This window comes from Oncorhynchus mykiss, chromosome 17, assembly GCF_013265735.2.
Source record: "Oncorhynchus mykiss isolate Arlee chromosome 17, USDA_OmykA_1.1, whole genome shotgun sequence".
NCBI classification, from domain to species: domain Eukaryota; kingdom Metazoa; phylum Chordata; class Actinopteri; order Salmoniformes; family Salmonidae; genus Oncorhynchus; species Oncorhynchus mykiss.
The window spans coordinates 94,917,809-94,945,598 of record NC_048581.1 but is presented as its reverse complement, the minus strand read 5'-3'; the positions used below and the strand labels follow the sequence as shown (position 1 = coordinate 94,945,598).

The window sequence follows — 27,790 nt, the reverse complement described above, 5'->3', positions numbered from 1 at the left end:
TGGATGGGTCTGGTGTGATATACAGTTCATTACCAAGCCATTGGATGGGTCTGCTCTAGTATACAGTTCATTGCCAAGCCATTGGATGGGTCTGGTGTGGTATACAGTTCATTACCAAGCCATTGGATGGGTCTGGTGTGGTATACAGTTATTTACCAAGCCATTGGATGGGTCTGCTCTAGTATACAGTTCATTACCAAGCCATTGGATGGGTCTGGTGTGGTATACAGTTATTTACCAAGCCATTGGATGGGTCTGGTGTGGTATACAGTCAATTACCAAGCCATTGGATGGGTCTGGTGTGGTATACAGTTAATTACCAAGCCATTGGATGGGTCTGGTGTGGTATACAGTTCCTTGCCAAGCCATTGGATGGGTCTGCTCTAGTATACAGTTCATTACCAAGCCATTGGATGGGTCTGCTCTAGTATACAGTTCATTGCCAAGCCATTGGATGGGTCTGGTGTGGTATACCGTTAATTCCCAAGCCATTGAATGGGTCTGGTGTGGTTTACAGTTCATTACCAAGCCATTTGATGGTTCTGGTGTGGTATACAGTTCATTACCAAGCCATTGGATGAGTCTGTTCTAGTATACAGCTCATTACCAAGCCATTGGATGGGTCTGGTGTGGTATACAGTTCATTACCAAGCCATTGGATGGGTCTGGTGTGGTATACAGTTCATTACCAAGCCATTGGATGGGTCTGGTGTGGTATACAGTTCATTACCAAGCCATTGGATGGGTCTGGTGTGGTATACAGTTCATTACCAAGCCATTGGATGGGTCTGGTGTGGTATACAGTTCATTACCAAGCCATTGGATGGGTCTGGTGTGGTATACAGTTCATTACCAAGCCATTGGATGGGTCTGGTGTGGTATACAGTTAATTACCAAGCCATTGGATGGGTCTGCTCTAGTATACAGTTCATTGCCAAGCCATTGGATGGGTCTGGTGTGATATACAGTTCATTACCAAGCCATTGGATGGGTCTGCTCTAGTATACAGTTCATTGCCAAGCCATTGGATGGGTCTGGTGTTGTATACAGTTCATTACCAAGCCATTGGATGGGTCTGGTGTGGTATACAGTTAATTACCAAGCCATTGGATGGTTCTGCTCTAGTATACAGTTCATTGCCAAGCCATTGGATGGGTCTGGTGTGGTATACAGTTCATTACCAAGCCATTGGATGGGTCTGCTCTAGTATACAGTTCATTGCCAAGCCATTGTTTGGGTCTGGTGTGGTATACAGTTCATTACCAAGCCATTGCATGGGTCTGGTGTGGTATACATTTCATTACCAAGCCATTGGATGGGTCTGCTCTAGTATACAGTTCATTGCCAAGCCATTGGATGGGTCTGCTCTAGTATACAGTTCATTACCAAGCCATTGGATGGGTCTGGTGTGGTATACAGTTTATTACCAAGCCATTGGATGGGTCTGGTGTGGTATACAGTTCATTACCAAGCCATTGGATGGGTCTGGTGTGGTATACAGTTAATTACCAAGCCATTGGATGGGTCTGGTGTGGTATACAGTTCATTACCAAGCCATTGGATGGGTCTGGTGTGGTATACAGTTCATTATCAAGCCATTGGATGGGTCTGGTGTGGTATACAGTTCTTTACCAAGCCATTGGATGGGTCTGGTGTCGTATACAATTCATTACCAAGCCATTGGATGGGTCTGGTGTGGTATACAGTTCATTACCAAGCCATTGGATGGGTCTGGTGTGGTATACAGTTCATTACCAAGCCATTGGATGGGTCTGGTGTGGTATACAGATCATTACCAAGCCATTGGATGGTTCTACTCTAGTATACAGTTCATTACCAATCCATTGGATGGGTCTGGTGTGGTATACAGATCATTGCCAAGCAATTGGATGGGTCTGCTCTAGTATACAGTTCATTGCCAAGCCATTGGATGGGTCTGGTGTGGTATACAGTTCATTACCAAGCCATTGGATGGGTCTGGTGTGGTATACAGTTCATTACCAAGCCATTGGATGGGTCTGCTCTAGTATACAGTTCATTGCCAAGCCATTGGATGGGTCTGGTGTGGTATACAGTTATTTACCAAGCCATTGGATGGGTCTGCTCAGTTCATTACCAAGCCATTGGATGGGTCTGGTGTGGTATACAGTTATTTACCAAGCCATTGGATGGGTCTGGTGTGGTATACAGTTCATTACCAAGCCATTGGATGGGTCTGGTGTGGTATACAGTTCATTACCAAGCCATTGGATGGGTCTGGTGTGGTATACAGTTCATTTCCAAGCCATTGGATGGGTCTGCTCTAGTATACAGTTCATTACCAAGCCATTGGATAGGTCTGCTCTAGTATACAGTTCATTGCCAAGCCATTGGATGGGTCTGGTGTGGTATACAGTTCATTACCAAGCCATTGGATGGGTCTGGTGTGGTATACAGTTCATTGCCAAGCCATTGGATGGGTCTGGTGTGGTATACAGTTCATTACCAAGCCATTGGATGGGTCTGCTCTAGTATACAGTTCATTACCAAGCCATTGCAGGGGTCTGGTGTGGTATACAGTTCATTACCAAGCCATTGGATGGGTCTGGTGTGGTATACAGTTCATTACCAAGCCATTGAATGGGTCTGGTGTGGTATACAGTTCATTACCAAGCCATTGGATGGGTCTACTCTAGTATTCAGTTCATTACCAAGCCATTACATGGGTCTGGTGTGGTATACAGTTAATTACCAAGCCATTGGATGGGTCTGGTGTGGTATACAGTTCATTACCAAGCCATTGGATGGGTCTGCTCTAGTATACAGTTCAATCTCAGACGAGACGGTCTTTCCTCTCTCCCATACCTAATTTCTGAAAACATAAAACACCGGTCTCAGTTGAGTAGCAGTCTGAGCCACATAGATGCATCAAATAGTATACCTTTGGTCCTGCCACACACATATCACTGGTTAGAGTCTTATTTTCCCCATGAGATGTATTAACCAAATTCTATGTGATAAGGAGACTTATATGATTCCACCTAATGTAACCTTCTGCATCACTGACACCATTTACTGATAGATAGCCAGGGGCACACTCCAACACTCAGATATCTTTACTGATAGATAGCCAGGGGCATTCTCCAACACTCAGATATCTTTACTGATAGATAGCCAGGGGCATTCTCCAACACTCAGATATCTTTACTGATAGATAGCCAGGGGCATTCTCCAACACTCAGATCTTTACTGATAGATAGCCAGGGGCACGCTCCAACACTCAGATATCTTTACTGATAGATAGCCAGGGGCATGCTCCAACACTCAGATATCTTTACTGATAGATAGCCAGGGGCACGCTCCAACACTCAGATATCTTTACTGATAGATAGCCAGGGGCACGCTCCAACACTTAGACATCTTTACTGATAGATAGCCAGGGGCATGCTCCAACACTCAGACACCATTTACTGATAGATAGCCAGGGGCACGCTCCAACACTCAGATATTTTTACTGATAGATAGCTAGGGGCATGCTCCAACACTTAGACATATTTACAGATAGACATCTTTTTATTTTTTATTTAAATGTACATTTTTTGCCCCCTTTTCTCCCCAATTTCGTGGTATCCAATTGTTAGTAGCTACTATCTAAACCCCAGGAAGAGTAGCTGCTTCCTTGGCAGGAACTAATGGGGATCCATAATAAACCACAGGAAGAATAGCTGCTGCCTTGGCAGGAACTAATGGGGATCCGTAATAAACCCCAGGAAGAGTAGCTGCTGCCTTGGCAGGAACTAATGGGGATCCATAATAAACCCCAGGAAGAGTATCTGCTGCCTTGGCAGGAACTAATGGGGATCCATTATAAACCTCAGGAAGAGTAGCTGCTGCTGTGACAGGAACTAATGGGGATCCATAATAAACCCCAGGAAGAGTAGCTGCTGCTGTGACAGGAACTAATGGGGATCCATAATAAACCCCAGGAAGAGTAGCTGCTGCCTTGACAGGAACTAATGGGGACCCATAATAAACCCCAGGAAGAGTAGCTGCTGCCTTGGCAGGAACTAATGGGGATCCATAATAAACCCCAGGAAGAGTAGCTGCTGCTGTGACAGGAACTAATGGGGATCCATAATAAACCCCAGGAAGAGTAGCTGCTGCTGTGACAGGAACTAATGGGGATCCATAATAAACCCCAGGAAGAGTAGCTGCTGCTGTGACAGGAACTAATGGGGATCCATAATAAACCCCAGGAAGAGTAGCTGCTGCCTTGACAGGAACTAATGGGGATCCATAATAAACCCCAGGAAGAGTAGCTGCTGATTTGACAGGAACTAATGGGGATCCATAATAAACCCCAGGAAGAGTAGCTGCTGCCTTGACAGGAACTAATGGGGATCCATAATAAACCACAGGAAGAGTAGCTGCTGATTTGACAGGAACTAATGGGGATCCATAATAAACCCCAGGAAGAGTAGCTGCTGATTTGACAGGAACTAATGGGGATCCATAATAAACCCCAGGAAGAGTAGCTGCTGATTTGACAGGAACTAATGGGGATCCATAATAAACCCCAGGAAGAGTAGCTGCTGATTTGACAGGAACTAATGGGGATCTATAATAAATACAAATACAAATAAAATGGCTTTCTAGCAATGATCAACAACCAATTTGTGAGAGCTTGAAGAATAAAAAAATAAATAATGTGCAAATATTGTACAATCCAGGTGTGGAAAGCTCTTAGAGACTTACCCAGAAAGACACCTGTAATCCCTACCAAAGGTGATTCTAACATGTATTGACTCAGGGGTGTGAATAGTATCTCTGTATTTAATTTTCAATACATTTGCAAAAACATTTAAACATGTTTTCACTTTGTCATTATGTTTAGATGGGTGAGAAAAAAAACAATTTAATACATTTTGAATTCAGGCTGTAACACAATGTGTAATAAATCAAGGGGTATGAATACTTTCTGAAGGCACTGTAATGTAATCTATGTCTTACAGCTCTGAGGACATTGTGGTGAAGCTGAACGGCAGTCAGCTGACGATGGACTACCTGGAAGAGGTTGGTTTTAACGAGCCGATCCTGGTTCTGAAGAAGGACGGTCTGGGGATGTCCATGCCCGCTCCTACCTTCTACATCAATGATGTGGAGAACCATGTTGGTACGTATAGTCCTGTCTCTGTCTACTGCTCTAACGGCTTTAGTAATACTTGGGGATGTCCACGTTCTACATTTCCGTCAGTAATGACTGAACCTATGTCTCTAAATAACTAATTGTTTTCCTACAGTAAGTTACGTAGGACTACTTTACCGATCTCCATCAGATGCTCCTCCCCTCTCTCTCTTTTTACAAAATGCTTTTGCTGGTGCCAGCACACAGCTTTTCATATCACTCAATCCAGTGCGAGGTGCTACGTTGTCTAAATAACTCAAGTGGCTAGTTTGCCTGTCTGTAAAGAGAAGGGCGGGCTGTACGTTGATCATGCTGCTCTGATTGGATAGAGCGATACTGTATATTTCTCCATCCATTCGCTTCATAATTTCACACAATCACTTCTCTTGGCCTGATTCAGTCTGATTATTTATATTACTTCTGCCTCCTGGTAGCCTGATCATTTAGATGACTTTTGCCTCCCGTTAGCCTGATCATTTAGATTAATTCTGCCTCCTATTAGCCTGATCATTTAGATTACTTTTGCCTCCTGTTAGCCTGCTACTATGAAACATCAATAGGTGAGGACATTTGCCAGCAAGCTATCAATGTGCATAATATCTAACAAGCTATCAATGTTCATAATATCTAACAAGCTATCAATGTGCATAATATCTAATAAGCTATCAATGTGAGTAATATCTAACAAGCTATCAATGTGCATAATATCTAATAAGCTATCAATGTGCACATTTTCTGACATAGGTAGCCTAGTGGTTAGAGCGTTGGACCAGTAACCGAAAGGTTGGAAGATCAAATCCCAGAGCTGACAAGGTAGAAATCTGTCGTTCTGCCACTGTTCCAAGGCAGTCACTGAAAATAAGAATTTGCTGTTAACTGACTTGCCATGTTAAATAACAGATAAAAATAAATAACAAGCGGGGCAAGGGTAGGTAAAAAATATGAAATGCTAATTAAGGTGACCATCACGTTGGCAACCAAACAATCATGTCCTGCATTTTATCAATACATTTCAGTCAGACATTCCAACCTGTTTCCATCAGACATACCAACCTGTCTCAGTCAGACGTTCCGACCTGTCTCAGTCAGACGTTCCGACCTGTCTCTCTCAGACGTTCCGACCTGTCTCTCTCAGACGTTCCGACCTGTCTCTCTCAGACGTTCCGACCTGTCTCAGTCAGACGTTCCGACCTGTCTCAGTCAGACGTTCCGACCTGTCTCAGTCAGACGTTCCGACCTGTCTCAGTCAGACGTTCCGACCTGTCTCAGTCAGACGTTCCGACCTGTCTCAGTCAGACGTTCCGACCTGTCTCAGTCAGACGTTCCGACCTGTCTCTCTCAGACGTTCCGACCTGTCTCTCTCAAACGTTCCGACCTGTCTCTCTCAGACGTTCCGACCTGTCTCTCAGACGTTCCGACCTGTCTCTCTCAGACGTTCCGACCTGTCTCTCTCAGACGTTCCGACCTGTCTCTCTTAGACGTTCCGACCTGTCTCAGTCAGACGTTCCGACCTGTCTCAGTCAGACGTTCCGACCTGTCTCAGTCAGACGTTCCGACCTGTCTCAGTCAGACGTTCCGACCTGTCTCAGTCAGACGTTCCGACCTGTTTCTCTCAGACTTTCCGACCTGTCTCTCTCAGACGTTCCGACCTGTCTCTCTCAGACGTTCCGACCTGTCTCTCTCAGACGTTCCGACCTGTCTTAGTCAGGCGTTCCGACCTGTCTCAGTCAGACGTTCCGACCTGTCTCAGTCAGACGTTCCGACCTGTCTCAGTCAGACGTTCCGACCTGTCTCAGTCAGACGTTCCGACCTGTCTCAGTCAGACGTTCCGACCTGTCTCAGTCAGACGTTCCGACCTGTCTCAGTCAGACGTTCCGACCTGTCTCAGTCAGACGTTCCGACCTGTCTCAGTCAGACGTTCCGACCTGTCTCAGTCAGACGTTCCGACCTGTCTCAGTCAGACCTTCAGATCTGTTTCAGTCAGACCTTCCGACCTGTCTCTCTCAGACATTCCTGACCTGTCTCTCTCAGACATTCCCAACCTGTCTCTCTCTGACATTCCAACCTGTCTCTCTCTGACATTCCAACCTCATGTTGAAAAGATGTATCATCAGGATGTGGTAGTTTACTGGTGATGAACACTTCTCCAATCGTTGTTGAGATCTGATATCCCATGCAGCTCTAGAGGAGACATAGGCCAATGTCATAGTCATATCATCAACCAATCACATATCTCATGTCCTTTTGGGCTAAATTCCATCTAAACTTGGAGAGGTAGTAATTACAAAAAGCGTGCTTCTGATGAAGAGCTACACATAGCTGTTTTAGACTGATAGATATCAGCTACACAGCCGTATTAGACTGATAGATATCAGCTACACATAGCAGTATTAGACTGATAGATATCAGCTACACATAGCAGTATTAGACTGATAGATATCAGCTACACATAGCAGTATTAGACTGATAGATATCAGCTACACATAGCCATATTAGACTGTAAGATATCAGGTCATTTTGTCAAATGTGTTAGGCTCTCCATCCTTATTAGTTGCTCAGTCACTATATTTGTTGCTACTCAGTCCTGTTTTATGTACCTTCCTTTTTTACATTCCCTGTCAACCAGAAATGTTTCCTTGGCCAAATTTTCCCAGATTTTCATAAAACAGCCGCACATGTAGTCTCTCATTTCTGCATCACCAACTTCGCACTCGGCAAAAGATTATTCTACCTGCACCTCAATTATGCATTGCCATAGCCCCCATTTCTCACAATGTTCTGAAAAATCATCCTGTTGTCCCACATTAGTGTATTTTAATTGTTGTCACCCTATTTCAACAGTCAATTTACAGATATGGTTACAAATACTCGTATCGCCAGGTTGGCCACCTATGGAGGTTACTACTTTGCTGACAGGAACCAGTAGTAATATGATTTGTCCACCAGAGAGCGATGCTGTCAGCGGTTTTGATCTCTGCTGACACACTAATGCTTGTGACTGACACATCTGCTACTTCTCCTTTATACTGAGCAGCCTAGTTAGGAACACATCTGCTACTTCTACTGCTTTATACTGAGCAGCCTAGTTAGCAACACATCTGCTACTTCTACTGCTTTATACTGAGCAGCCTAGTTAGGAACACATCTGATACTTCTCCTTTATACTGAGCAGCCTAGTTAGCAACACATCTCCTACTTCTACTGCTTTATACTGAGCAGCCTAGTTAGCAACACATCTGCTACTTCTACTGCTTTATACTGAGCAGCCTAGTTAGGAACACATCTGCTACTTCTACTGCTTTATACTGAGCAGCCTAGTTAGGAACACATCTGATACTTCTCCTTTATACTGAGCAGCCTAGTTAGGAACACATCTCCTACTTCTACTGCTTTATACTGAGCAGCCTAGTTAGGAACACATATGATACTTCTCCTTTATACTGAGCAGCCTAGTTAGGAACACATCTCCTACTTCTACTGCTTTCTACTGAGCAGCCTAGTTAGGAACACATCTGCTACTTCTACTGCTTTATACTGAGCAGCCTAGTTAGCATCACATTGCTATCTCTACTGCTTTATACTGAGCAGCCTAGTTAGGAACACATCTCCTACTTCTACTGCTTTCTACTGAGCAGCCTGGTTAGCAACACATCTGATACTTCTCCTTTATAATGAGCAGCCTAGTTAGGAACACATCTGCTACTTCTACTGCTTTATACTGAGCAGCCTAGTTAGGAACACATCTGCTACTTCTCCTTTATACTGAGCAGCCTAGTTAGCAAGACATCTGCTACTTCTCCTTTATACCGAGCAGCCTAGTTAGCAACACATCTGCTACTTCTCCTTCATACTGAGCAGCCCAGTTAGCAACACATCTGATACTTCTCCTTTCTACTGAGCAGCCTAAATAGCAACACATCTGCTACCTCTCCTTTATACTGAGCAGCCCAGTTAGCAACACATCTGATACTTCTCCTTTATACTGAGCAGCCTAGTTAGCATCACATTGCTTGCTACCTCTACTGCTTTATACTGAGCAGCCTAGTTAGCAACACATCCGCTACTTCTACTGCTTTCTACTGAGCAGCCTAGTTAGGAACACATCTGCTACTTCTACTGCTTTCTACTGAGCAGCCTAGTTAGAAACACATCTGCTACTTCTTCTTTCTACTAAGCAGCCTAGTTAGGAAGACATCTGCTACCTCTACTGCTTTATACTGAGCAATCTAGTTAGCAACACATCTGCTACTTCTCCTTAATACTGAACAGCCTAGTTAGCATCACATCTGCTACTTCTGCGTTATACTGAGCAGCCTGCTTTATACTGAGCTGCCTTGTTAGGAACACATCTGCTACCTCTCCTTTACTAGGCAACACATCTGCTACCTCTACTGCTTTATACTGAGCAGCCTAGTTAGCAACACATCTGCTACTTCTACTGCTTTATACTGAGCAGCCTAGTTAGCAACACATCTTCTACCTCTACTGCTTTATACTGAGCAGCCTAGTTAGGAACACATCTGATACTTCTACTGCTTTATACTGAGCAGCCTAGATAGCAACACATCTGCTACTTCTACTGCTTTATACTGAGCAGCCTAGTTAGCATCACATTGCTACCTCTACTGCTTTATACTGAGCAGCCTAGTTAGCATCATATTGCTACCTCTAGTGCTTTATAATGAGCAGACTAGTTAGCAACACATATGCTACTTCTACTGCTTTCTACTGAGCAGCCTAGTTAGCAACACATCTTCTACCTCTACTGCTTTATACTGAGCAGCCTAGTTAGGAACACATCTGATACTTCTACTGCTTTATACTGAGCAGCCTAGTTAGCAACACATCTGCTACTTCTACTGCTTTATACTGAGCAGCCTAGTTAGCATCACATTGCTACCTCTACTGCTTTATACTGAGCAGCCTAGTTAGCATCATATTGCTACCTCTAGTGCTTTATACTGAGCAGCCTAGTTAGCAACACATCTTCTACCTCTACTGCTTTATACTGAGCAGCCTAGTTAGGAACACATCTGATACTTCTACTGCTTTATACTGAGCAGCCTAGATAGCAACACATCTGCTACTTCTACTGCTTTATACTGAGCAGCCTAGTTAGCATCACATTGCTACCTCTACTGCTTTATACTGAGCAGCCTAGTTAGCATCATATTGCTACCTCTAGTGCTTTATAATGAGCAGACTAGTTAGCAACACATATGCTACTTCTACTTCTTTCTACTAAGCAGCCTAGTTAGCAACACATCTTCTACCTCTACTGCTTTATACTGAGCAGCCTAGTTAGGAACACATCTGATACTTCTACTGCTTTATACTGAGCAGCCTAGTTAGCAACACATATGCTACTTCTACTGCTTTATACTGAGCAGCCTAGTTAGCATCACATTGCTACCTCTACTGCTTTATAATGAGCAGCCTAGTTAGGAACACATATGCTACTTCTACTGCTTTATACTGAGCAGCCTAGTTAGCATCACATTGCTACCTCTACTGCTTTATACTGAGCAGCCTAGTTAGCAACACATATGCTACTTCTACTGCTTTCTACTGAGCAGCCTAGTTAGCAACACATCTTCTACCTCTACTGCTTTATACTGAGCAGCCTAGTTAGGAACACATCTGATACTTCTACTGCTTTATACTGAGCAGCCTAGATAGCAACACATTTGCTACTTCTACTGCTTTATACTGAGCAGCCTAGTTAGCATCACATTGCTACCTCTACTGCTTTATACTGAGCAGCCTAGTTAGCATCACATTGCTACCTCTACTGCTTTATAATGAGCAGACTAGTTAGCAACACATATGCTACTTCTACTGCTTTCTACTGAGCAGCCTAGTTAGCAACACATCTTCTACCTCTACTGCTTTATACTGAGCAGCCTAGTTAGGAACACATCTGATACTTCTACTGCTTTATACTGAGCAGCCTAGTTAGCAACACATCTGCTACTTCTACTGCTTTATACTGAGCAGCCTAGTTAGCATCACATTGCTACCTCTACTGCTTTATAATGAGCAGCCTAGTTAGGAACACATATGCTACTTCTACTGCTTTATACTGAGCAGCCTAGTTAGCATCACATTGCTACCTCTACTGCTTTATACTGAGCAGCCTAGTTAGCAACACATCTGCTACTTCTACTGCTTTATACTGAGCAGCCTAGTTAGCAACACATCCGCTACTTCTACTGCTTTATACTGAGCAGCCTAGTTAGCAACACATCTTCTACCTCTACTGCTTTCTACTGAGCAGCCTAGTTAGCATCATATTGCTACCTCTACTGCTTTATAATGAGCAGCCTAGTTAGCATCACATTGCTACCTCTACTGCTTTATACTGAGCAGCCTAGTTAGCATCATATTGCTACCTCTACTGCTTTATAATGAGCAGCCTAGTTAGCAACACATATGCTACTTTTACTGCTTTCTACTGAGCAGCCTAGTTAGCAACACATCTTCTACCTCTACTGCTTTATACTGAGCAGCCTAGTTAGGAACACATCTGATACTTCTACTGCTTTATACTGAGCAGCCTAGTTAGGAACACAGCTGATACTTCTACTGCTTTATACTGAGCAGCCTAGTTAGGAACACATCTGCTACTTCTACTGCTTTATACTGAGCAGCCTAGTTAGCAACACATCTGCTACTTCTACTGCTTTATACTGAGCAGCCTAGTTAGCAACACATCTTCTACTTCTACTGCTTTATACTGAGCAGCCTAGTTAGCAACACATATGCTACTTCTACTGCTTTATACTGAGCAGCCTAGTTAGCAACACATCTTCTACTTCTACTGCTTTATACTGAGCAGCCTAGTTAGCAACACATCTTCTACTTCTACTGCTTTATACTGAGCAGCCTAGTTAGCATCACATTGCTACCTCTACTGCTTTATACTGAGCAGCCTAGTTAGCAACACATCTGCTACTTCTACTGCTTTATACTGAGCAGCCTAGTTAGCAACACATCTGATACTTCTCCTTTGTACTGAGCAACCTAGTTAGCAACACATCTGCTACTTCTCCTTTCTACTGAGCAGCCTAGTTAGCAACACATCTGCTACCTCTACTGCTTTATACAGAGCAGCCTAGTTAGGAACACATCTGCTACCTCTCCTTTATACTGAGCAGCCTAGTTAGGAACACATCTGATACTTCTCCTTTATACTGAGCATCCTAGTTAGGAACACATCTCCTACTTATACTGCTTTATACTGAGCAGCCTAGTTAGCATCACATTGCTACTTCTACTGCTTTATACTGAGCAGCCTAGTTAGCAACACATCTTCTACTTCTACTGCTTTATACTGAGCAGCCTAGTTAGCATCACATTGCTACTTCTACTGCTTTATACTGAGCAGCCTAGTTAGCAACACATCTTCTACTTCTACTGCTTTATACTGAGCAGCCTAGTTAGCATCACATTGCTACTTCTACTGCTTTATACTGAGCAGCCTAGTTAGGAACACATCTGATACTTCTCCTTTATACTGAGCAGCCTAGTTAGCATCACATTGCTACCTCTACTGCTTTCTACTGAGCAGCCTAGTTAGCATCACATTGCTACCTCTACTGCTTTATAATGAGCAGCCTAGTTAGGAACACATCTGCTACTTCTACTGCTTTCTACTGAGCAGCCTAAATAGCAACACATCTGCTACCTCTCCTTTATACTGAGCAGCCTAGTTAGCAAGACATCTGCTACTGCTTTATACTGAGCAGCCTAGTTAGCATCACATTGCTACCTCTACTGCTTTATAATGAGCAGACTAGTTAGCAACACATATGCTACTTCTACTGCTTTCTACTGAGCAGCCTAGTTAGCATCACATTGCGACTTCTACTGCTTTATACTGAGCAGCCTAGTTAGGAACACATCTGATACTTCTCCTTTATACTGAGCAGCCTAGTTAGCATCACATTGCTACCTCTACTGCTTTCTACTGAGCAGCCTAGTTAGCATCACATTGCTACCTCTACTGCTTTATAATGAGCAGCCTAGTTAGGAACACATCTGCTACTTCTACTGCTTTCTACTGAGCAGCCTAAATAGCAACACATCTGCTACCTCTCCTTTATACTGAGCAGCCTAGTTAGCAACACATCTGCTACGGCTTTATACTGAGCAGCCTAGTTAACATCACATTGCTACCTCTACTGCTTTATAATGAGCAGACTAGTTAGCAACACATATGCTACTTCTACTGCTTTCTACTGAGCAGCCTAGTTAGCAACACATATTCTACCTCTACTGCTTTATACTGAGCAGCTTAATTAGGAACACATCTGATACTTCTACTGCTTTATACTGAGCAGCCTAGTTAGCAACACATCTGCTACTTCTACTGCTTTATACTGAGCAGCCTAGTTAGCAACACATCTGCTACTTCTACTGCTTTATACTGAGCAGCCCAGTTAGCATCACATTGCTACCTCTACTGCTTTATACTGAGCAGCCTAGTTAGCAACACCTCTGCTACTTCTACTGCTTCATACTGAGCAGCCTAGTTAGGAACACATCTGCTACTTCTACTGCTTTATACTGAGCAGCCTAGTTAGCAACACATCTGCTACCTCTACTGCTTTATACTGAGCAGCCTAGTTAGCAACACATCTGCTACTTCTACTGCTTTATACTGAGCAGCCCAGTTAGCATCACATTGCTACCTCTACTGCTTTATAATGAGCAGCCTAGTTAGGAACACATCTGCTACTTCTACTGCTTTATACTGAGCAGCCTAGTTAGCATCACATTGCTACCTCTACTGCTTTATACTGAGCAGCCTAGTTAGCAACACCTCTGCTACTTCTACTGCTTCATACTGAGCAGCCTAGTTAGGAACACATCTGCTACTTCTACTGCTTTATACTGAGCAGCCTAGTTAGCATCACATTGCTACCTCTACTGCTTTATACTGAGCAGCCTAGTTAGCATCATATTGCTACCTCTACTGCTTTATACTGAGCAGCCTAGTTAGCAACACATCCGCTACTTCTACTGCTTTATACTGAGCAGCCTAGTTAGCATCACATTGCTACCTCTACTGCTTTATAAATCAAATCAAATCAAATCAAATCAAATTTATTTTATATAGCCCTTCGTACATCAGCTGATATCTCAAAGTGCTGTACAGAAACCCAGCCTAAAACCCCAAACAGCAAGCAATGCAGGTGAAGAAGCACGGTGGCTAGGAAAAACTCCCTAGAAAGGCCAAAACCTAGGAAGAAACCTAGAGAGGAACCAGGCTATGTGGGGTGGCCAGTCCTCTTCTGGCTGTGCCGGGTGGAGATTATAACAAAACATGGTCAAGATGTTCAAATGTTCATAAATGACCAGCATGGTCGAATAATAATAAGGCAGAATAGTTGAAACTGGAGCAGCAGCACAGTCAGGTGGACTGGGGACAGCAAGGAGTCATCATGTCAGGTAGTCCTGGGGCATGGTCCTAGGGCTCAGGTCCTCCGAGAGAGAGAAAGAAAGAGAGAATTAGAGAGAGCATATGTGGGATGGCCAGTCCTCTTCTGGCTGTGCCGGGTGGAGATTATAACAGAACATGGCCAAGATGTTCAAATGTTCATAAATGATCAGCATGGTCGAATAATAATAAGGCAGAACAGTTGAAACTGGAGCAGCAGCACAGCCAGGTGGACTGGGGACAGCAAGGAGTCATCATGTCAGGTAGTCCTGGGGCATGGTCCTAGGGCTCAGGTCCTCCGAGAGAGAGAAAGAGAGAAGGAGAGAATTAGAGAACGCACACTTAGATTCACACAGGACACCGAATAGGACAGGAGAAGTACTCCAGATATAACAAACTGACCCTAGCCCCCCGACACATAAACTACTGCAGCATAAATACTGGAGGCTGAGACAGGAGGGGTCAGGAGACACTGTGGCCCACTCCGAGGACACCCCCGGACAGGGCCAAACAGGAAGGATATAACCCCACCCACTTTGCCAAAGCACAGCCCCCACACCACTAGAGGGATATCTTCAACCACCAACTTACCATCCTGAGACAAGGCTGAGTATAGCCCACAAAGACCTCCGCCACGGCACAACTTAAGGGGGGGGGGGGGAGCGCCAACCCAGACAGGATGACCACATCAGTGACTCAACCCACTCAGGTGACGCACCTCCTCCAGGGACGGCATGAGAGAGCCCCAGTAAAGCCAGTGACTCAGCCCCTGTAATAGGGTTAGAGGCAGAGAATCCCAGTGGAAAGAGGGGAACCGGCCAGGCAGAGACAGCAAGGGTGGTTCGTTGCTCCAGAGCCTTTCCGTTCAACCTCCCACTCCTGGGCCAGACTACACTCAATCATATGACCCACTGAAGAGATGAGTCTTCAGTAGAGACTTAAAGGTTGAGACCGAGTTTGCGTCTCTGACATGGGTAGGCAGACCGTTCCATAAAAATGGAGCTCTATAGGAGAAAGCCCTGCCTCCAGCTGTTTGCTTAAAAATTCTAGGGACAATTAGGAGGCCTGCGTCTTGTGACCGTAGCGTACGTGTAGGTATGTACGGCAGGACCAAATCAGAGAGATAGATAGGAGCAAGCCCATGTAATGCTTTGTAGGTTAGCAGTAAAACCTTGAAATCAGCCCTTGCTTTGACAGGAAGCCAGTGTAGAGAGGCTAGCACTGGAGTAATATGATCAAATTTTTTGGTTCTAGTCAGGATTCTAGCAGCCGTATTTAGCACTAACTGAAGTTTATTTAGTGCTTTATCCGGGTAGCCGGAAAGTAGAGCATTGCAGTAGTCTAACCTGGAAGTGACAAAAGCATGGATTAATTTTTCTGCATCATTTTTGGACAGAAAGTTCCTGATTTTTGCAATGTTTCGTAGATGGAAAAAAGCTGTCCTTGAAATGGTCTTGATATGTTCTTCAAAAGAGAGATCAGGGTCCAGAGTAACGCCGAGGTCCTTCACAGTTTTATTTGAGACGACTGTACAACCATTAAGATTAATTGTCAGATTCAACAGAAGATCTCTTTGTTTCTTGGGACCTAGAACAAGCATCTCTGTTTTGTCCGAGTTTAAAAGTAGAAAGTTTGCAGCCATCCACTTCCTTATGTCTGAAACACATTCTTCTAGCAAGGGCAATTTTGGGGCTTCACCATGTTTAATTGAAATGTACAGCTGTGTGTCATCTGCATAGCAGTGAAAGTTAACATTATGTTTTCGAATAACATCCCCAAGAGGTAAAATATATAGTGAAAACAAAAGTGGTCCTAAAACGGAACCTTGAGGAACACCGAAATTTACAGTTGATTTGTCAGAGGACAGACCATTGACAGAGACAAACTGATATCTTTCCGACAGATAAGATCTAAACCAGGCCAGAACTTGTCCGTGTAGACCAATTTGGGTTTCCAATCTCTCCAAAAGAATGTGGTGATCGATGGTATCAAAAGCAGCACTAAGGTCTAGGAGCACGAGGACAGATGCAGAGCCTCGGTCCGATGCCATTAAAATGTCATTTACCACCTTCACAAGTGCCGTCTCAGTGCTATGATGGGGTCTAAAACCAGACTGAAGCATTTCGTATACATTGTTTGTCTTCAGGAAGGCAGTGAGTTGTTGCGCAACAGCCTTTTCTAAAATTTTTGAGAGGAATGGAAGATTCGATATAGGCCGATAGTTTTTTATATTTTCTGGGTCAAGGTTTGGCTTTTTCAAGAGAGGCTTTATTACTGCCACTTTTAATGAGTTTGGTACACATCCGGTGGATAGAGAGCCGTTTATTATGTTCAACATAGTAGGGCCAAGCACAGGAAGCAGCTCTTTCAGTAGTTTAGTTGGAATAGGGTCCAGTATGCAGCTTGAAGGTTTAGAGGCCATGATTATTTTCATCATTGTGTCAAGAGATATAGTACTAAAACACTTGAGTGTCTCTCTTGATCCTAGGTCCTGGCAGAGTTGTGCAGACTCAGGACAACTGAGCTTTGAAGGAATACGCAGATTTAAGGAAGAGTCCGTAATTTGCTTTCTAATAATCATAATCTTTTCCTCAAAGAAGTTCATGAATTTATCACTGCTAAAGTGAAAGTCATCCTCTCTTGGGGAATGCTGCTTTTTAGTTAGCTTTGCGACAGTATCAAAAAGGAATTTCGGATTGTTCTTATTTTCCTCAATTAAGTTAGAAAAATAGGATGATCGAGCAGCAGTAAGGGCTCTTCGGTACTGCACAGTACTGTCTTTCCAAGCTAGTCGGAAGACTTCCAGTTTGGTGTGGCGCCATTTCCGTTCCAATTTTCTGGAAGCTTGCTTCAGAGCTCGGGTATTTTCTGTGTACCAGGGAGCTAGTTTCTTATGAGAAATGTTTTTAGTTTTTAGGGGTGCAACTGCATCTAGGGTATTGCGCAAGGTTAAGTTGAGTTCCTCAGTTAGGTGGTTAACTGATTTTTGTCCTCTGGCGTCCTTGGGTAGGCAGAAGGAGTCTGGAAGGACATCAAGGAATCTTTGTGTTGTCTGTGAATTTATAGCACGACTTTTGATGATCCTTGGTTGGGGTCTGAGCAGATTATTTGTTGCAATTGCAAACGTAATAAAATGGTGGTCCGATAGTCCAGGATTATGAGGAAAAACATTAAGATCCACAACATTTATTCCATGGGACAAAACTAGGTCCAGCGTATGACTGTGACAGTGAGTGGGTCCAGAGACATGTTGGACAAAACCCACTGAGTCGATGATGGCTCCGAAAGCCTTTTGGAGTGGGTCTGTGGACTTTTCCATGTGAATATTAAAGTCACCAAAGATTAGAATATTATCCGCTATGACTACAAGGTCCGATAGGAATTCAGGGAACTCAGTGAGGAACGCTGTATATGGCCCAGGAGGCCTGTAAACAGTAGCTATAAAAAGTGATTGAGTAGGCTGCATAGATTTCATGACTAGAAGCTCAAAAGACGAAAACGTCATTTTTTTTTTTGTAAATTGAAATTTGCTATCGTAAATGTTAGCAACACCTCCGCCTTTGCGGGATGCACGGGGGATATGGTCACTAGTGTAGCCAGGAGGTGAGGCCTCATTTAACACAGTAAATTCATCAGGCTTAAGCCAGGTTTCAGTCAGGCCAATCACATCAAGATTATGATCAGTGATTAGTTCATTGACTATAATTGCCTTTGAAGTAAGGGATCTAACATTAAGTAGCCCTATTTTGAGATGTGAGGTATCATGATCTCTTTCAATAATGACAGGAATGGAGGTGGTCTTTATCCTAGTGAGATTTCTAAGGCGAACACCGCCATGTTTAGTTTTGCCCAACCTAGGTCGAGGCACAGACACGGTCTCAATGGTGATAGCTGAGCTGACTACACTGACTGTGCTAGTGGCAGACTCCACTATGCTGGCAGGCTGGCTAACAGCCTGCTGCCTGGCCTGCACCCTATTTCATTGTGGAGCTAGAGGAGTTAGAGCCCTGTCTATGTTGGTAGATAAAATGAGAGCACCCCTCCAGCTAGGATGGAGTCCGTCACTCCTCAGCAGGTCAGGCTTGGTCCTGTTTGTGGGCGAGTCCCAGAAAGAGGGCCAATTATCTACAAATTCTATCTTTTGGGAGGGGCAGAAAACAGTTTTCAACTGTTTTATACTGAGCAGCCTAGTTAGCATCATATTGCTACCTCTACTGCTTTATAATGAGCAGCCTAGTTAGCAACACATCTTCTACCTCTACTGCTTTATACTGAGCAGCCTAGTTAGGAACACAGCTGATACTTCTACTGCTTTATACTGAGCAGCCTAGTTAGGAACACATCTGCTACTTCTACTGCTTTATACTGAGCAGCCTAGTTAGCAACACATCTGCTACTTCTACTGCTTTATACTGAGCAGCCTAGTTAGCAACACATCTGCTACTTCTACTGCTTTATACTGTGATGCTACCTCTACTGCTTTATACTGAGCAGCCTAGTTAGCAACACATCTGCTACTTCTACTGCTTTATACTGAGCAGCCTAGTTAGCAACACCTCTGCTACTTCTACTGCTTCATACTGAGCAGCCTAGTTAGGAACACATCTGCTACTTCTACTGCTTTATACTGAGCAGCCTAGTTAGCAACACATCTGCTACCTCTACTGCTTTATACTGAGCAGCCTAGTTAGCAACACATCTGCTACTTCTACTGCTTTATACTGAGCAGCCCAGTTAGCATCACATTGCTACCTCTACTGCTTTATAATGAGCAGCCTAGTTAGGAACACATCTGCTACTTCTACTGCTTTATACTGAGCAGCCTAGTTAGCATCACATTGCTACCTCTACTGCTTTATACTGAGCAGCCTAGTTAGCAACACCTCTGCTACTTCTACTGCTTCATACTGAGCAGCCTAGTTAGGAACACATCTGCTACTTCTACTGCTTTATACTGAGCAGCCTAGTTAGCATCACATTGCTACCTCTACTGCTTTATACTGAGCAGCCTAGTTAGCATCATATTGCTACCTCTACTGCTTTATACTGAGCAGCCTAGTTAGCAACACATCCGCTACTTCTACTGCTTTATACTGAGCAGCCTAGTTAGCATCACATTGCTACCTCTACTGCTTTATACTGAGCAGCCTAGTTAGCATCATATTGCTACCTCTACTGCTTTATAATGAGCAGCCTAGTTAGCAACACATCTTCTACCTCTACTGCTTTATACTGAGCAGCCTAGTTAGGAACACAGCTGATACTTCTACTGCTTTATACTGAGCAGCCTAGTTAGGAACACATCTGCTACTTCTACTGCTTTATACTGAGCAGCCTAGTTAGCAACACATCTGCTACTTCTACTGCTTTATACTGAGCAGCCTAGTTAGCAACACATCTGCTACTTCTACTGCTTTATACTGTGATGCTACCTCTACTGCTTTATACTGAGCAGCCTAGTTAGCATCACATTGCTACCTCTACTGCTTTATACTGAGCAGCCTAGTTAGCATCACATTGCTACCTCTACTGCTTTATACTGAGCAGCCTAGTTAGCATCACATTGCTACCTCTACTGCTTCATACTGAGCAGCCTAGTTAGCAACACATCTTCTACTTCTACTGCTTTATACTGAGCAGCCTAGTTAGCATCACATTGCTACCTCTACTGCTTTATACTGAGCAGCCTAGTTAGCATCACATTGCTACCTCTACTGCTTTATACTGAGCAGCCTAGTTAGCAACACATCCGCTACTTCTACTGCTTTATACTGAGCAGCCAAGTTAGGAACACATCTCATCAACTCACTGCCATTTAAAGACCTGCTCACTATTGATTTTCTCGTGTCTTTAATGTTTAATGAAGTTGCATTTAACTGTTTGTATTAATCACTCCCAGGTCCAGAAGTGGGTGTGGATGTGATAGATGTGACCAAGCAGACTGACAGTAAGATGAAGCTCAAGGACTTTGTAGATTACTACTACAGCACCAACAGGAAGAAAGTGTTAAACATTATCAACCTGGAGTTCTCTGACAAAAGGTAGGCACACACCTAAGAGGTATACAGACACGTGTTCTCATGATACACATTGTGCAGCACAACACTTCTCCTGACCTTCTCTGATACAGATCATACTAAACAGTATTTTAATGTCATTATTATTAAACACCATTAAGATGATAATGATATTATAATGTTAATATTAACCCCTATGTATTTTATGGTATGTTTTTTTATGGTATTGTAGTGGCATGATTTGAATAGTGTTTATTTCTTTGTCTCTCAGAATGGACAGTATAGTGGAGAGCCCTCAGATTGTTCGGAGGTTGTCGTGGGTAGAGAACTACTGGCCAGACGATGCTCTCCTGGGGAAACCTAAAGTCACTAAGTACTGTCTGATCGGTGTTAAAGACAGCTACACTGACTTCCACATCGAGTGTGGAGGGGCCTCCGTATGGTACCACGTACTCAAGGTATGACACAGTTAATAACCTTATTGATGAATGAACTTTATTAAGGTACTGTAATGTCTGGTGCAACATACTCAAGGTTTTAATGTGATTTATTAGGATCCCCCCATTAGCCGACGCCAATGGTGACAGCTAGTTTTAGTTTTAGCTGGGGTCTGACACATAATTAAAAATACATTACAGTCTGGGGCGGCAGGGTAGCCTGGGGCGGCAGGGTAGCCTAGTGGTTAGAGCGTTGGACTAGTAACCGGAAGGTTGTGAGTTCAAACCCCCGAGCTGACAAGGTACAAATCTGTCGTTCTGCCCCTGAACAGGCAGTTAACCCACTGTTCCCAGGCCGTCATTGAAAATAAGAATTTGTTCTTAACTGACTTGCCTTGTTAAATAAAGGTAAAAAAAAAAATAAAAATAAAAAAATACGTTACAATGGACATACATTAACATGTAGTGTACATTAACATGTAGTGTACATTAACATGTAGTGTACATTAACATGTAGTGTACATTAACATGTAGTGTACATTAACATGTAGTGTGCATTAACATGTAGTGTACATTAACATGTAGTGTACATTAACATGTAGTGTACATTAACATGTAGTGTACATTAACATGTAGTGTGCATTAACATGTAGTGTACATTAACATGTAGTGTACATTAACATGTAGTGTGCATTAACATGTAGTGTACATTAACATGTAGTGTGCATTAACATGTAGTGTGCATTAACATGTAGTGTGCATTAACATGTAGTGTACATTAACATGTAGTGTGCATTAACATGTAGTGTGTGTGTGTGTGTGTGTGTGTGTGTATTTCTCAGTTACACATACATGTCAGTACATACACACAACATACATGTCAGTACATACACACAACATACATGTCAGTACATACACACAACATACATGTCAGTACATACACACAACATACATGTCCGTACATACACACAACATACATGTGTGTCAACATGTGTGTCAGTGCTGTGAGTAAGTTGACTATGCAAATAATTTGGAATTTCCAACACATGAAATGTTCTAATAAAAACAAGAAGTGTCACAGTCAGTCTTTCTTCAACTCTTAGCCAATGAGAGACTGGTATGCATAATATTTATATTAGTCCTCTGATTACAATGAAGAGCAAGACGTGGCGCTCTGTTCTGGGCCAGCTGCAGTCTTTCTTAGCAGAACTTGACCATATGACTGGACAATAATCAAGATAAGATAAAACTAGAGCTGGACTTGCTTTGTGGAGTGTGGTGTCGAAAAAGCAGAGCATCTCTTTATTATGGAGAGACCACTCCCCATCTTTACAACCATTGAATCTATAGTGCAAAACCAAGTTTTTAGACAAACTGAATTATCAAATTTACATAATTATTCAGACCCTTCTCTCAGTGCTTAGTTGAAGCACCTTTGGCAGTGATTACAGCCTTGTGTCTTCTTGGGTATGACGCTACAAGCTTGGCACACCTGTATTTGGGGAGTTTCTCCCATTCTTCTCTGCAGATCCTCTCAAGCTCTGTCAGGTTGGATGGGGAGGCGTCACTGTTTGATCGGGTTCAAGTCCGGGCTCTGGCTGGACCACAACGGACATTCAGAGACTTGTCCCGAAGCCACTCCTGCGTTGTCTTGGCTGTGTGCTTAGGGTCATTGTCCTGTCATTGTCCTGTTGGACAATGGGGTCATTGTCCTGTCATTGTCCTGTTGGACAATGGGGTCATTGTCCTGTCATTGTCCTGTTGGACAATGGGGTCATTGTCCTGTCATTGTCCTGTTGGACAATGGGGTCATTGTCCTCCCTCATTCCACGTTCAACGGGAAATGTACACCTTTTCCAATGCACTTCTCAAGGAAGAATTCTCAAAGTGTATTAGAAAACATTGCTGCGTAGCAAGAATGAAATTAGCCGTAGAATGAATAGGAACGAGTCGTGGACATGTATTCACAAAATGTCTCCGAGTTGGGGTGCTGATCTAGGATCAGTGTTGCCTTTTAGATCACAATGAATAAGATTACATGAACAGGGTCCTAGATCAGCACTGCTACTCTGAAATGCTTTGTGAATACAGGCCTGCTGTTGTAAGGAGCTCTTGTTCTGTCTTGATGTTGTTGTTGTTTCCAGGGAGAGAAGATCTTCTTCCTGATCAAGCCCACGTCAGCTAACCTATCGTTGTACGAGCGCTGGAGGTCCTCAGCCAATCACACAGAGATGTTCTTCGCTGACCAGGTGGACAAGTGTTACAAGTGTACTCTGAAGCAGGGACAGACCCTATTCATACCATCAGGTTAGTGCACTCTGAAGCAGGGACAGACCCTATTCATACCATCAGGTTAGTGCACTCTGAAGCAGGGACAGACCCTATTCATACCATCAGGTTAGTGCACTCTGAAGTAGGGACAGACCCTATTCATACCATCAGGTTAGTGCACTCTGAAGCAGGGACAGACCCTATTCATACCATCAGGTTAGTGCACTCTGAAGCAGGGACAGACCCTATTCATACCATCAGGTTAGTGTACTCTGAAGCAGGGACAGACCCTATTCATACCATCAGGTTAGTGTACTCTGAAGCAGGGACAGACCCTATTCATACCATCAGGTTAGTGCACTCTGAAGCAGGGACAGACCCTATTCATATCATCAGGTTAATGCACTCTGAAGCAGGGACAGACCCTATTCATACCATCAGGCTAGTGCACTCTGAAGTAGGGACAGACCCTATTCATACCATCAGGCTAGTGCACTCTGAAGTAGGGACAGACCCTATTCATACCATCAGGTTAGTGCACTCTAAAGTAGGAACCACCAGGTTAGTGCACTCTGAAGTAGTGTTCATACCATCAGGTTAGTGCACTCTGAAGTAGGGTCAGACCCTATTCATACCATCAGGTTAGTGCACTCTGAAGCAGGGACAGACCCTATTCATACCATCAGGTTAGTGCGCTCTGAAGTAGGGACAGACCCTATTCATACCATCAGGTTAGTGCATTCTGAAGTAGCGACAGACCCTATTCATACCATCAGGTTAGTGCACTCTGAAGTAGGGACCATCAGGTTAGTGTACTCTGAAGTAGGGACAGACCCTATTCATACCATCAGGTTAGTGTACTCTGAAGCAGGGACAAGAAATCTTCAAACCATCACATCAGAATCAGAAATCTGTTCAGGGTTAGATTTAGTTATTCTCACAAATCACACCTATTATTATGTTGTCACCACAGTCACATTGGGACTAGAATCAGAACTGTTCTGATGTTGTCACATTGGGAATAGAATCAGACCTGTTGTCACATTGGGACTAGAATCAGACCTGTTCTGATGTTGTCACATTGGGAATAGAATCAGACCTATTGTCACATTGGGACTAGAATCAGACCTGTTCTGATGTTGTCACATTGGGACTAGAATTAGACCAATTCTGATGTTGTCACATTGGGACTAGAATCAGACCTGTTCTGATGTTGTCACATTGGGACTAGAATCAGACCTGTTCTGATGTTGTCACATTGGGAATAGAATCAGACCTGTTCTGATGTTGTCACATTGGGAATAGAATCAGACCTGTTGTCACATTGGGAATAGAATCAGACCTGTTCTGATGTTGTCACATTGGGAATAGAATCAGACCTGTTGTCACATTGGGAATAGAATCAGACCTGTTCTGATGTTGTCACATTGGGAATAGAATCAGACCTGTTGTCACATTGGGGATAGAATCAGACCTGTTCTGATGTTGTCACATTGGGACTAGAATCAGACCTGTTCTGATGTTGTCACATTGGGAATAATATCAGACCTGTCCTGATGTTGTCACATTGGAAATAGAATCAGACCTGTTCTGATGTCACATTGGGACTAGAATCAGACCAATTCTGATGTTGTCACATTGGGACTAGAATCAGACCTGTTCTGATGTTGTCACATTGGGACTACAATCACACCTATTGTCACATTGGGACTAGAATCAGACCTATTGTCACATTGGGACTAGAATCAGACCTGTTCTGATGTTGTCACATTGGGAATAAAATCAGACTTGTCACATCGGGAATAGAATCAGACCTGTTCTTATGTTGTCACATTGGGAATGAAATCAGACCTGTTGTCACATTGGGAATAGAATCAGACCTGTTGTCACATTGGGAATAGAATCAGACCTGTTCTTATGTTGTCACATTGGGAATGAAATCAGACCTGTTGTCACATTGGGAATAGAATCAGACCTGTTCTTATGTTGTCACATTGGGAATAGAATCAGACCTGTTCTTATGTTGTCACATTGGGAATAAAATCAGACCTGTTGTCACATTGGGAATAGAATCAGACCTGTTCTGATGTTGTCACATTGGGAATAGAATCAGACCTGTTCTTATGTTGTCACATTGGGAATAAAATCAGACCTGTTGTCACATTGGGAATAGAATCAGACCCGTTCTTATGTTGTCACATTGGGAATAAAATCAGACCTGTTCTTATGTTGTCACATTGAGAATAGAAGTGTATACTGTGTCTGTTTCCAGGTTGGATCAACGCAGTTCTGACTCCAGTGGACACTCTGGCCTTTTCTGGACACTTTGTCCACAACCTGAGTGTTGAGATGCAGATGAGGTGAGCACGTCATTAGTATCAATGAGGACCTCCTGTAGCTTAGACTGTAGCTTTTAAGGTCAACTCCACTTCCTGATTTGGCCTAGTTTTTAATTAATGCTCATGAAGAAATGCTCATATTGGTCCCATGACTTGCATGGGATTTGTGCTACAAATGCTAAAATGTTAGCATGTGGAAACCGTGCCAGAGAACCTAAACCAAATCTAGGATTGCTGTCATATCTTGTCCATAGACTGCTTACAGGGTAAGGAAACCAATATGTAATTTTAGGTGAACTAACCCTTTAAAAAATAATTAAACGTGTGTTTTCCTCCGCAGAGCATATGAGGTGGAGAAGCGTCTGAAGGTCAACTGTCTGACTCCGTTCCCCAACTTTGAGACGGCCTGCTGGTACGTGGGACGCCACCTGCTGGAGAGGTTCAAAGGTACATCACATTTTTTCTTTCTACAACTCTTAGGCTTTCAGGTTTGGTTTCAGTCTTCCTCTGCGTTCCTTTTCCTGTGCTTGTGATGCGTTTCCTGTTCCCCTCGTGGTGCTGGTCCGTTTCCTGTTCCTCTAGTGGTGTATAGCGTGTGTCCTTCCTACGGTCTGCTCAACAGATGAGGAGATGGATACTCTAATATTATTACTGTCATTAAACGTCTGCTTGGCGTCGTTCACAGATGATTATGTTCAAAAGGCCTGGCACAGTTACAATCACTAGTTCTCTGCTTTCTCTCTGTGTTTGAACTCTTCTCGGCTGGCCGGAAGACTCTGTTTACGTTTCTACGCTTTGTCTCTCTGTTGTAATATGGCCAGATTGCCTTCTACTGATCACATTGCCAACATACTGTATGGGCTCTGGTCAATAGTTGTGCACTATGTAGGGAATACAGGTATTATCTCTGTGTGTTAGTGAAATCGGGGATTTATCCCATTATTTTCTTATGGAGATGAAATGATCCCCAATTCTACACAACATTTCCGTTCTACACATTTGTATCATATCTGTTGTCTACGCAACCAGAAAGTTCAGTAATATTGCACCCCGATGAACAGACCTCAGGTAGAGCTGTGCTCCCTAACCTTTACCCCACCTACCCCATGCCTTACCCCTTCCCACCTGGCCAGGGTTCAATCTACTTTCTCTGCCTCTCTTTGCTTTGCGTTAAGCTACAGGACTGTTTGGCTAGCACAGACTGGAATATGTTCTGGGAATCATCCGATAACATTGAGGAGGGTACCACATCAATCACCGGATTCATTAATAAGTACTTAGACAACGCAGTCCCCAAAGTGACATAAACTCAGCAAAAAAAGAAACCCTTTTTCAGGAGCATCTTTCAAAGAAAAATTCGTAAAAATCAAAATAACTTCACAGATCTTCATTGTAAAGGGTTTAAACATTGTTTCCCATACTTGTTCAATGTACCATTAACCATTAATGAACATGCACCTGTGGAACGGTCGTTAAGACACTAACAGCTTACAGACGGTAGGAAATTAAGGTCACAGTTATGAAAACTGTTATGAAGACACTAAAGAGGCATTTCTACTGATGCTGAAAAACACCAAAAGGAAGATGCCCAGGGTCCCTGCTCATCTGCGTGAACGTGCCTTAGGCATGCTGCAAGCGGTACCGGAGCCCCAAGTCTGGCACCAAAAGGCTCCTTAACAGCTTCTACGTCCCAAGCCATAAGACTGCTGAACAATTAATCAAATGGCCACCAGATTTTTTACATTCACCCCCTCCATTTTGTTTTTTACACTGCTGCTACTCACTGTTTATTATCTATGCATAGTCACTTCACTCCGACCTAGATGTAGTAATTACCTCTAACCTGCACCCCTGCACATTGACTCGGTACCGGTACCCCCTGTACATAGCCTCGTTATTGTTATTTTATGGTGTTACTTTTCATCATTTTTTTACTTTAGTTTATTTGGTAAATATTTTCTTAACTCTTCTTGAACTTCACTGTTGGTTAAGGGCTTGTAAGTAAACATTTCACGGTTAGGTTTATTCGGTGCATGTGACAAATACATCTTGATTTGATATGATAGAATGCCGGTACTGGGGACTCTGTGACGAGTTGCTTTACATTCTTAAAAGCCTCC

The 27,790-nt window shown here is 43.3% G+C and overlaps 1 protein-coding gene across 1 annotated transcript in view; it reads left to right on the top strand.

Moving 5' to 3' along the window:
• phf2 (PHD finger protein 2) overlaps positions 1 to 27,790 on the top strand; it is a 134,794-nt gene that overhangs the window by 50,640 nt on the left and 56,364 nt on the right. The window contains exons 4-9 of the mRNA XM_036951005.1: positions 4,992 to 5,152; positions 20,506 to 20,647; positions 20,895 to 21,081; positions 23,205 to 23,367; positions 25,604 to 25,691; positions 26,011 to 26,117. Of these exons, the coding sequence (XP_036806900.1) occupies positions 4,992 to 5,152; positions 20,506 to 20,647; positions 20,895 to 21,081; positions 23,205 to 23,367; positions 25,604 to 25,691; positions 26,011 to 26,117 (848 nt within the window). The remainder of the gene's footprint in view (positions 1 to 4,991; positions 5,153 to 20,505; positions 20,648 to 20,894; positions 21,082 to 23,204; positions 23,368 to 25,603; positions 25,692 to 26,010; positions 26,118 to 27,790) is intronic.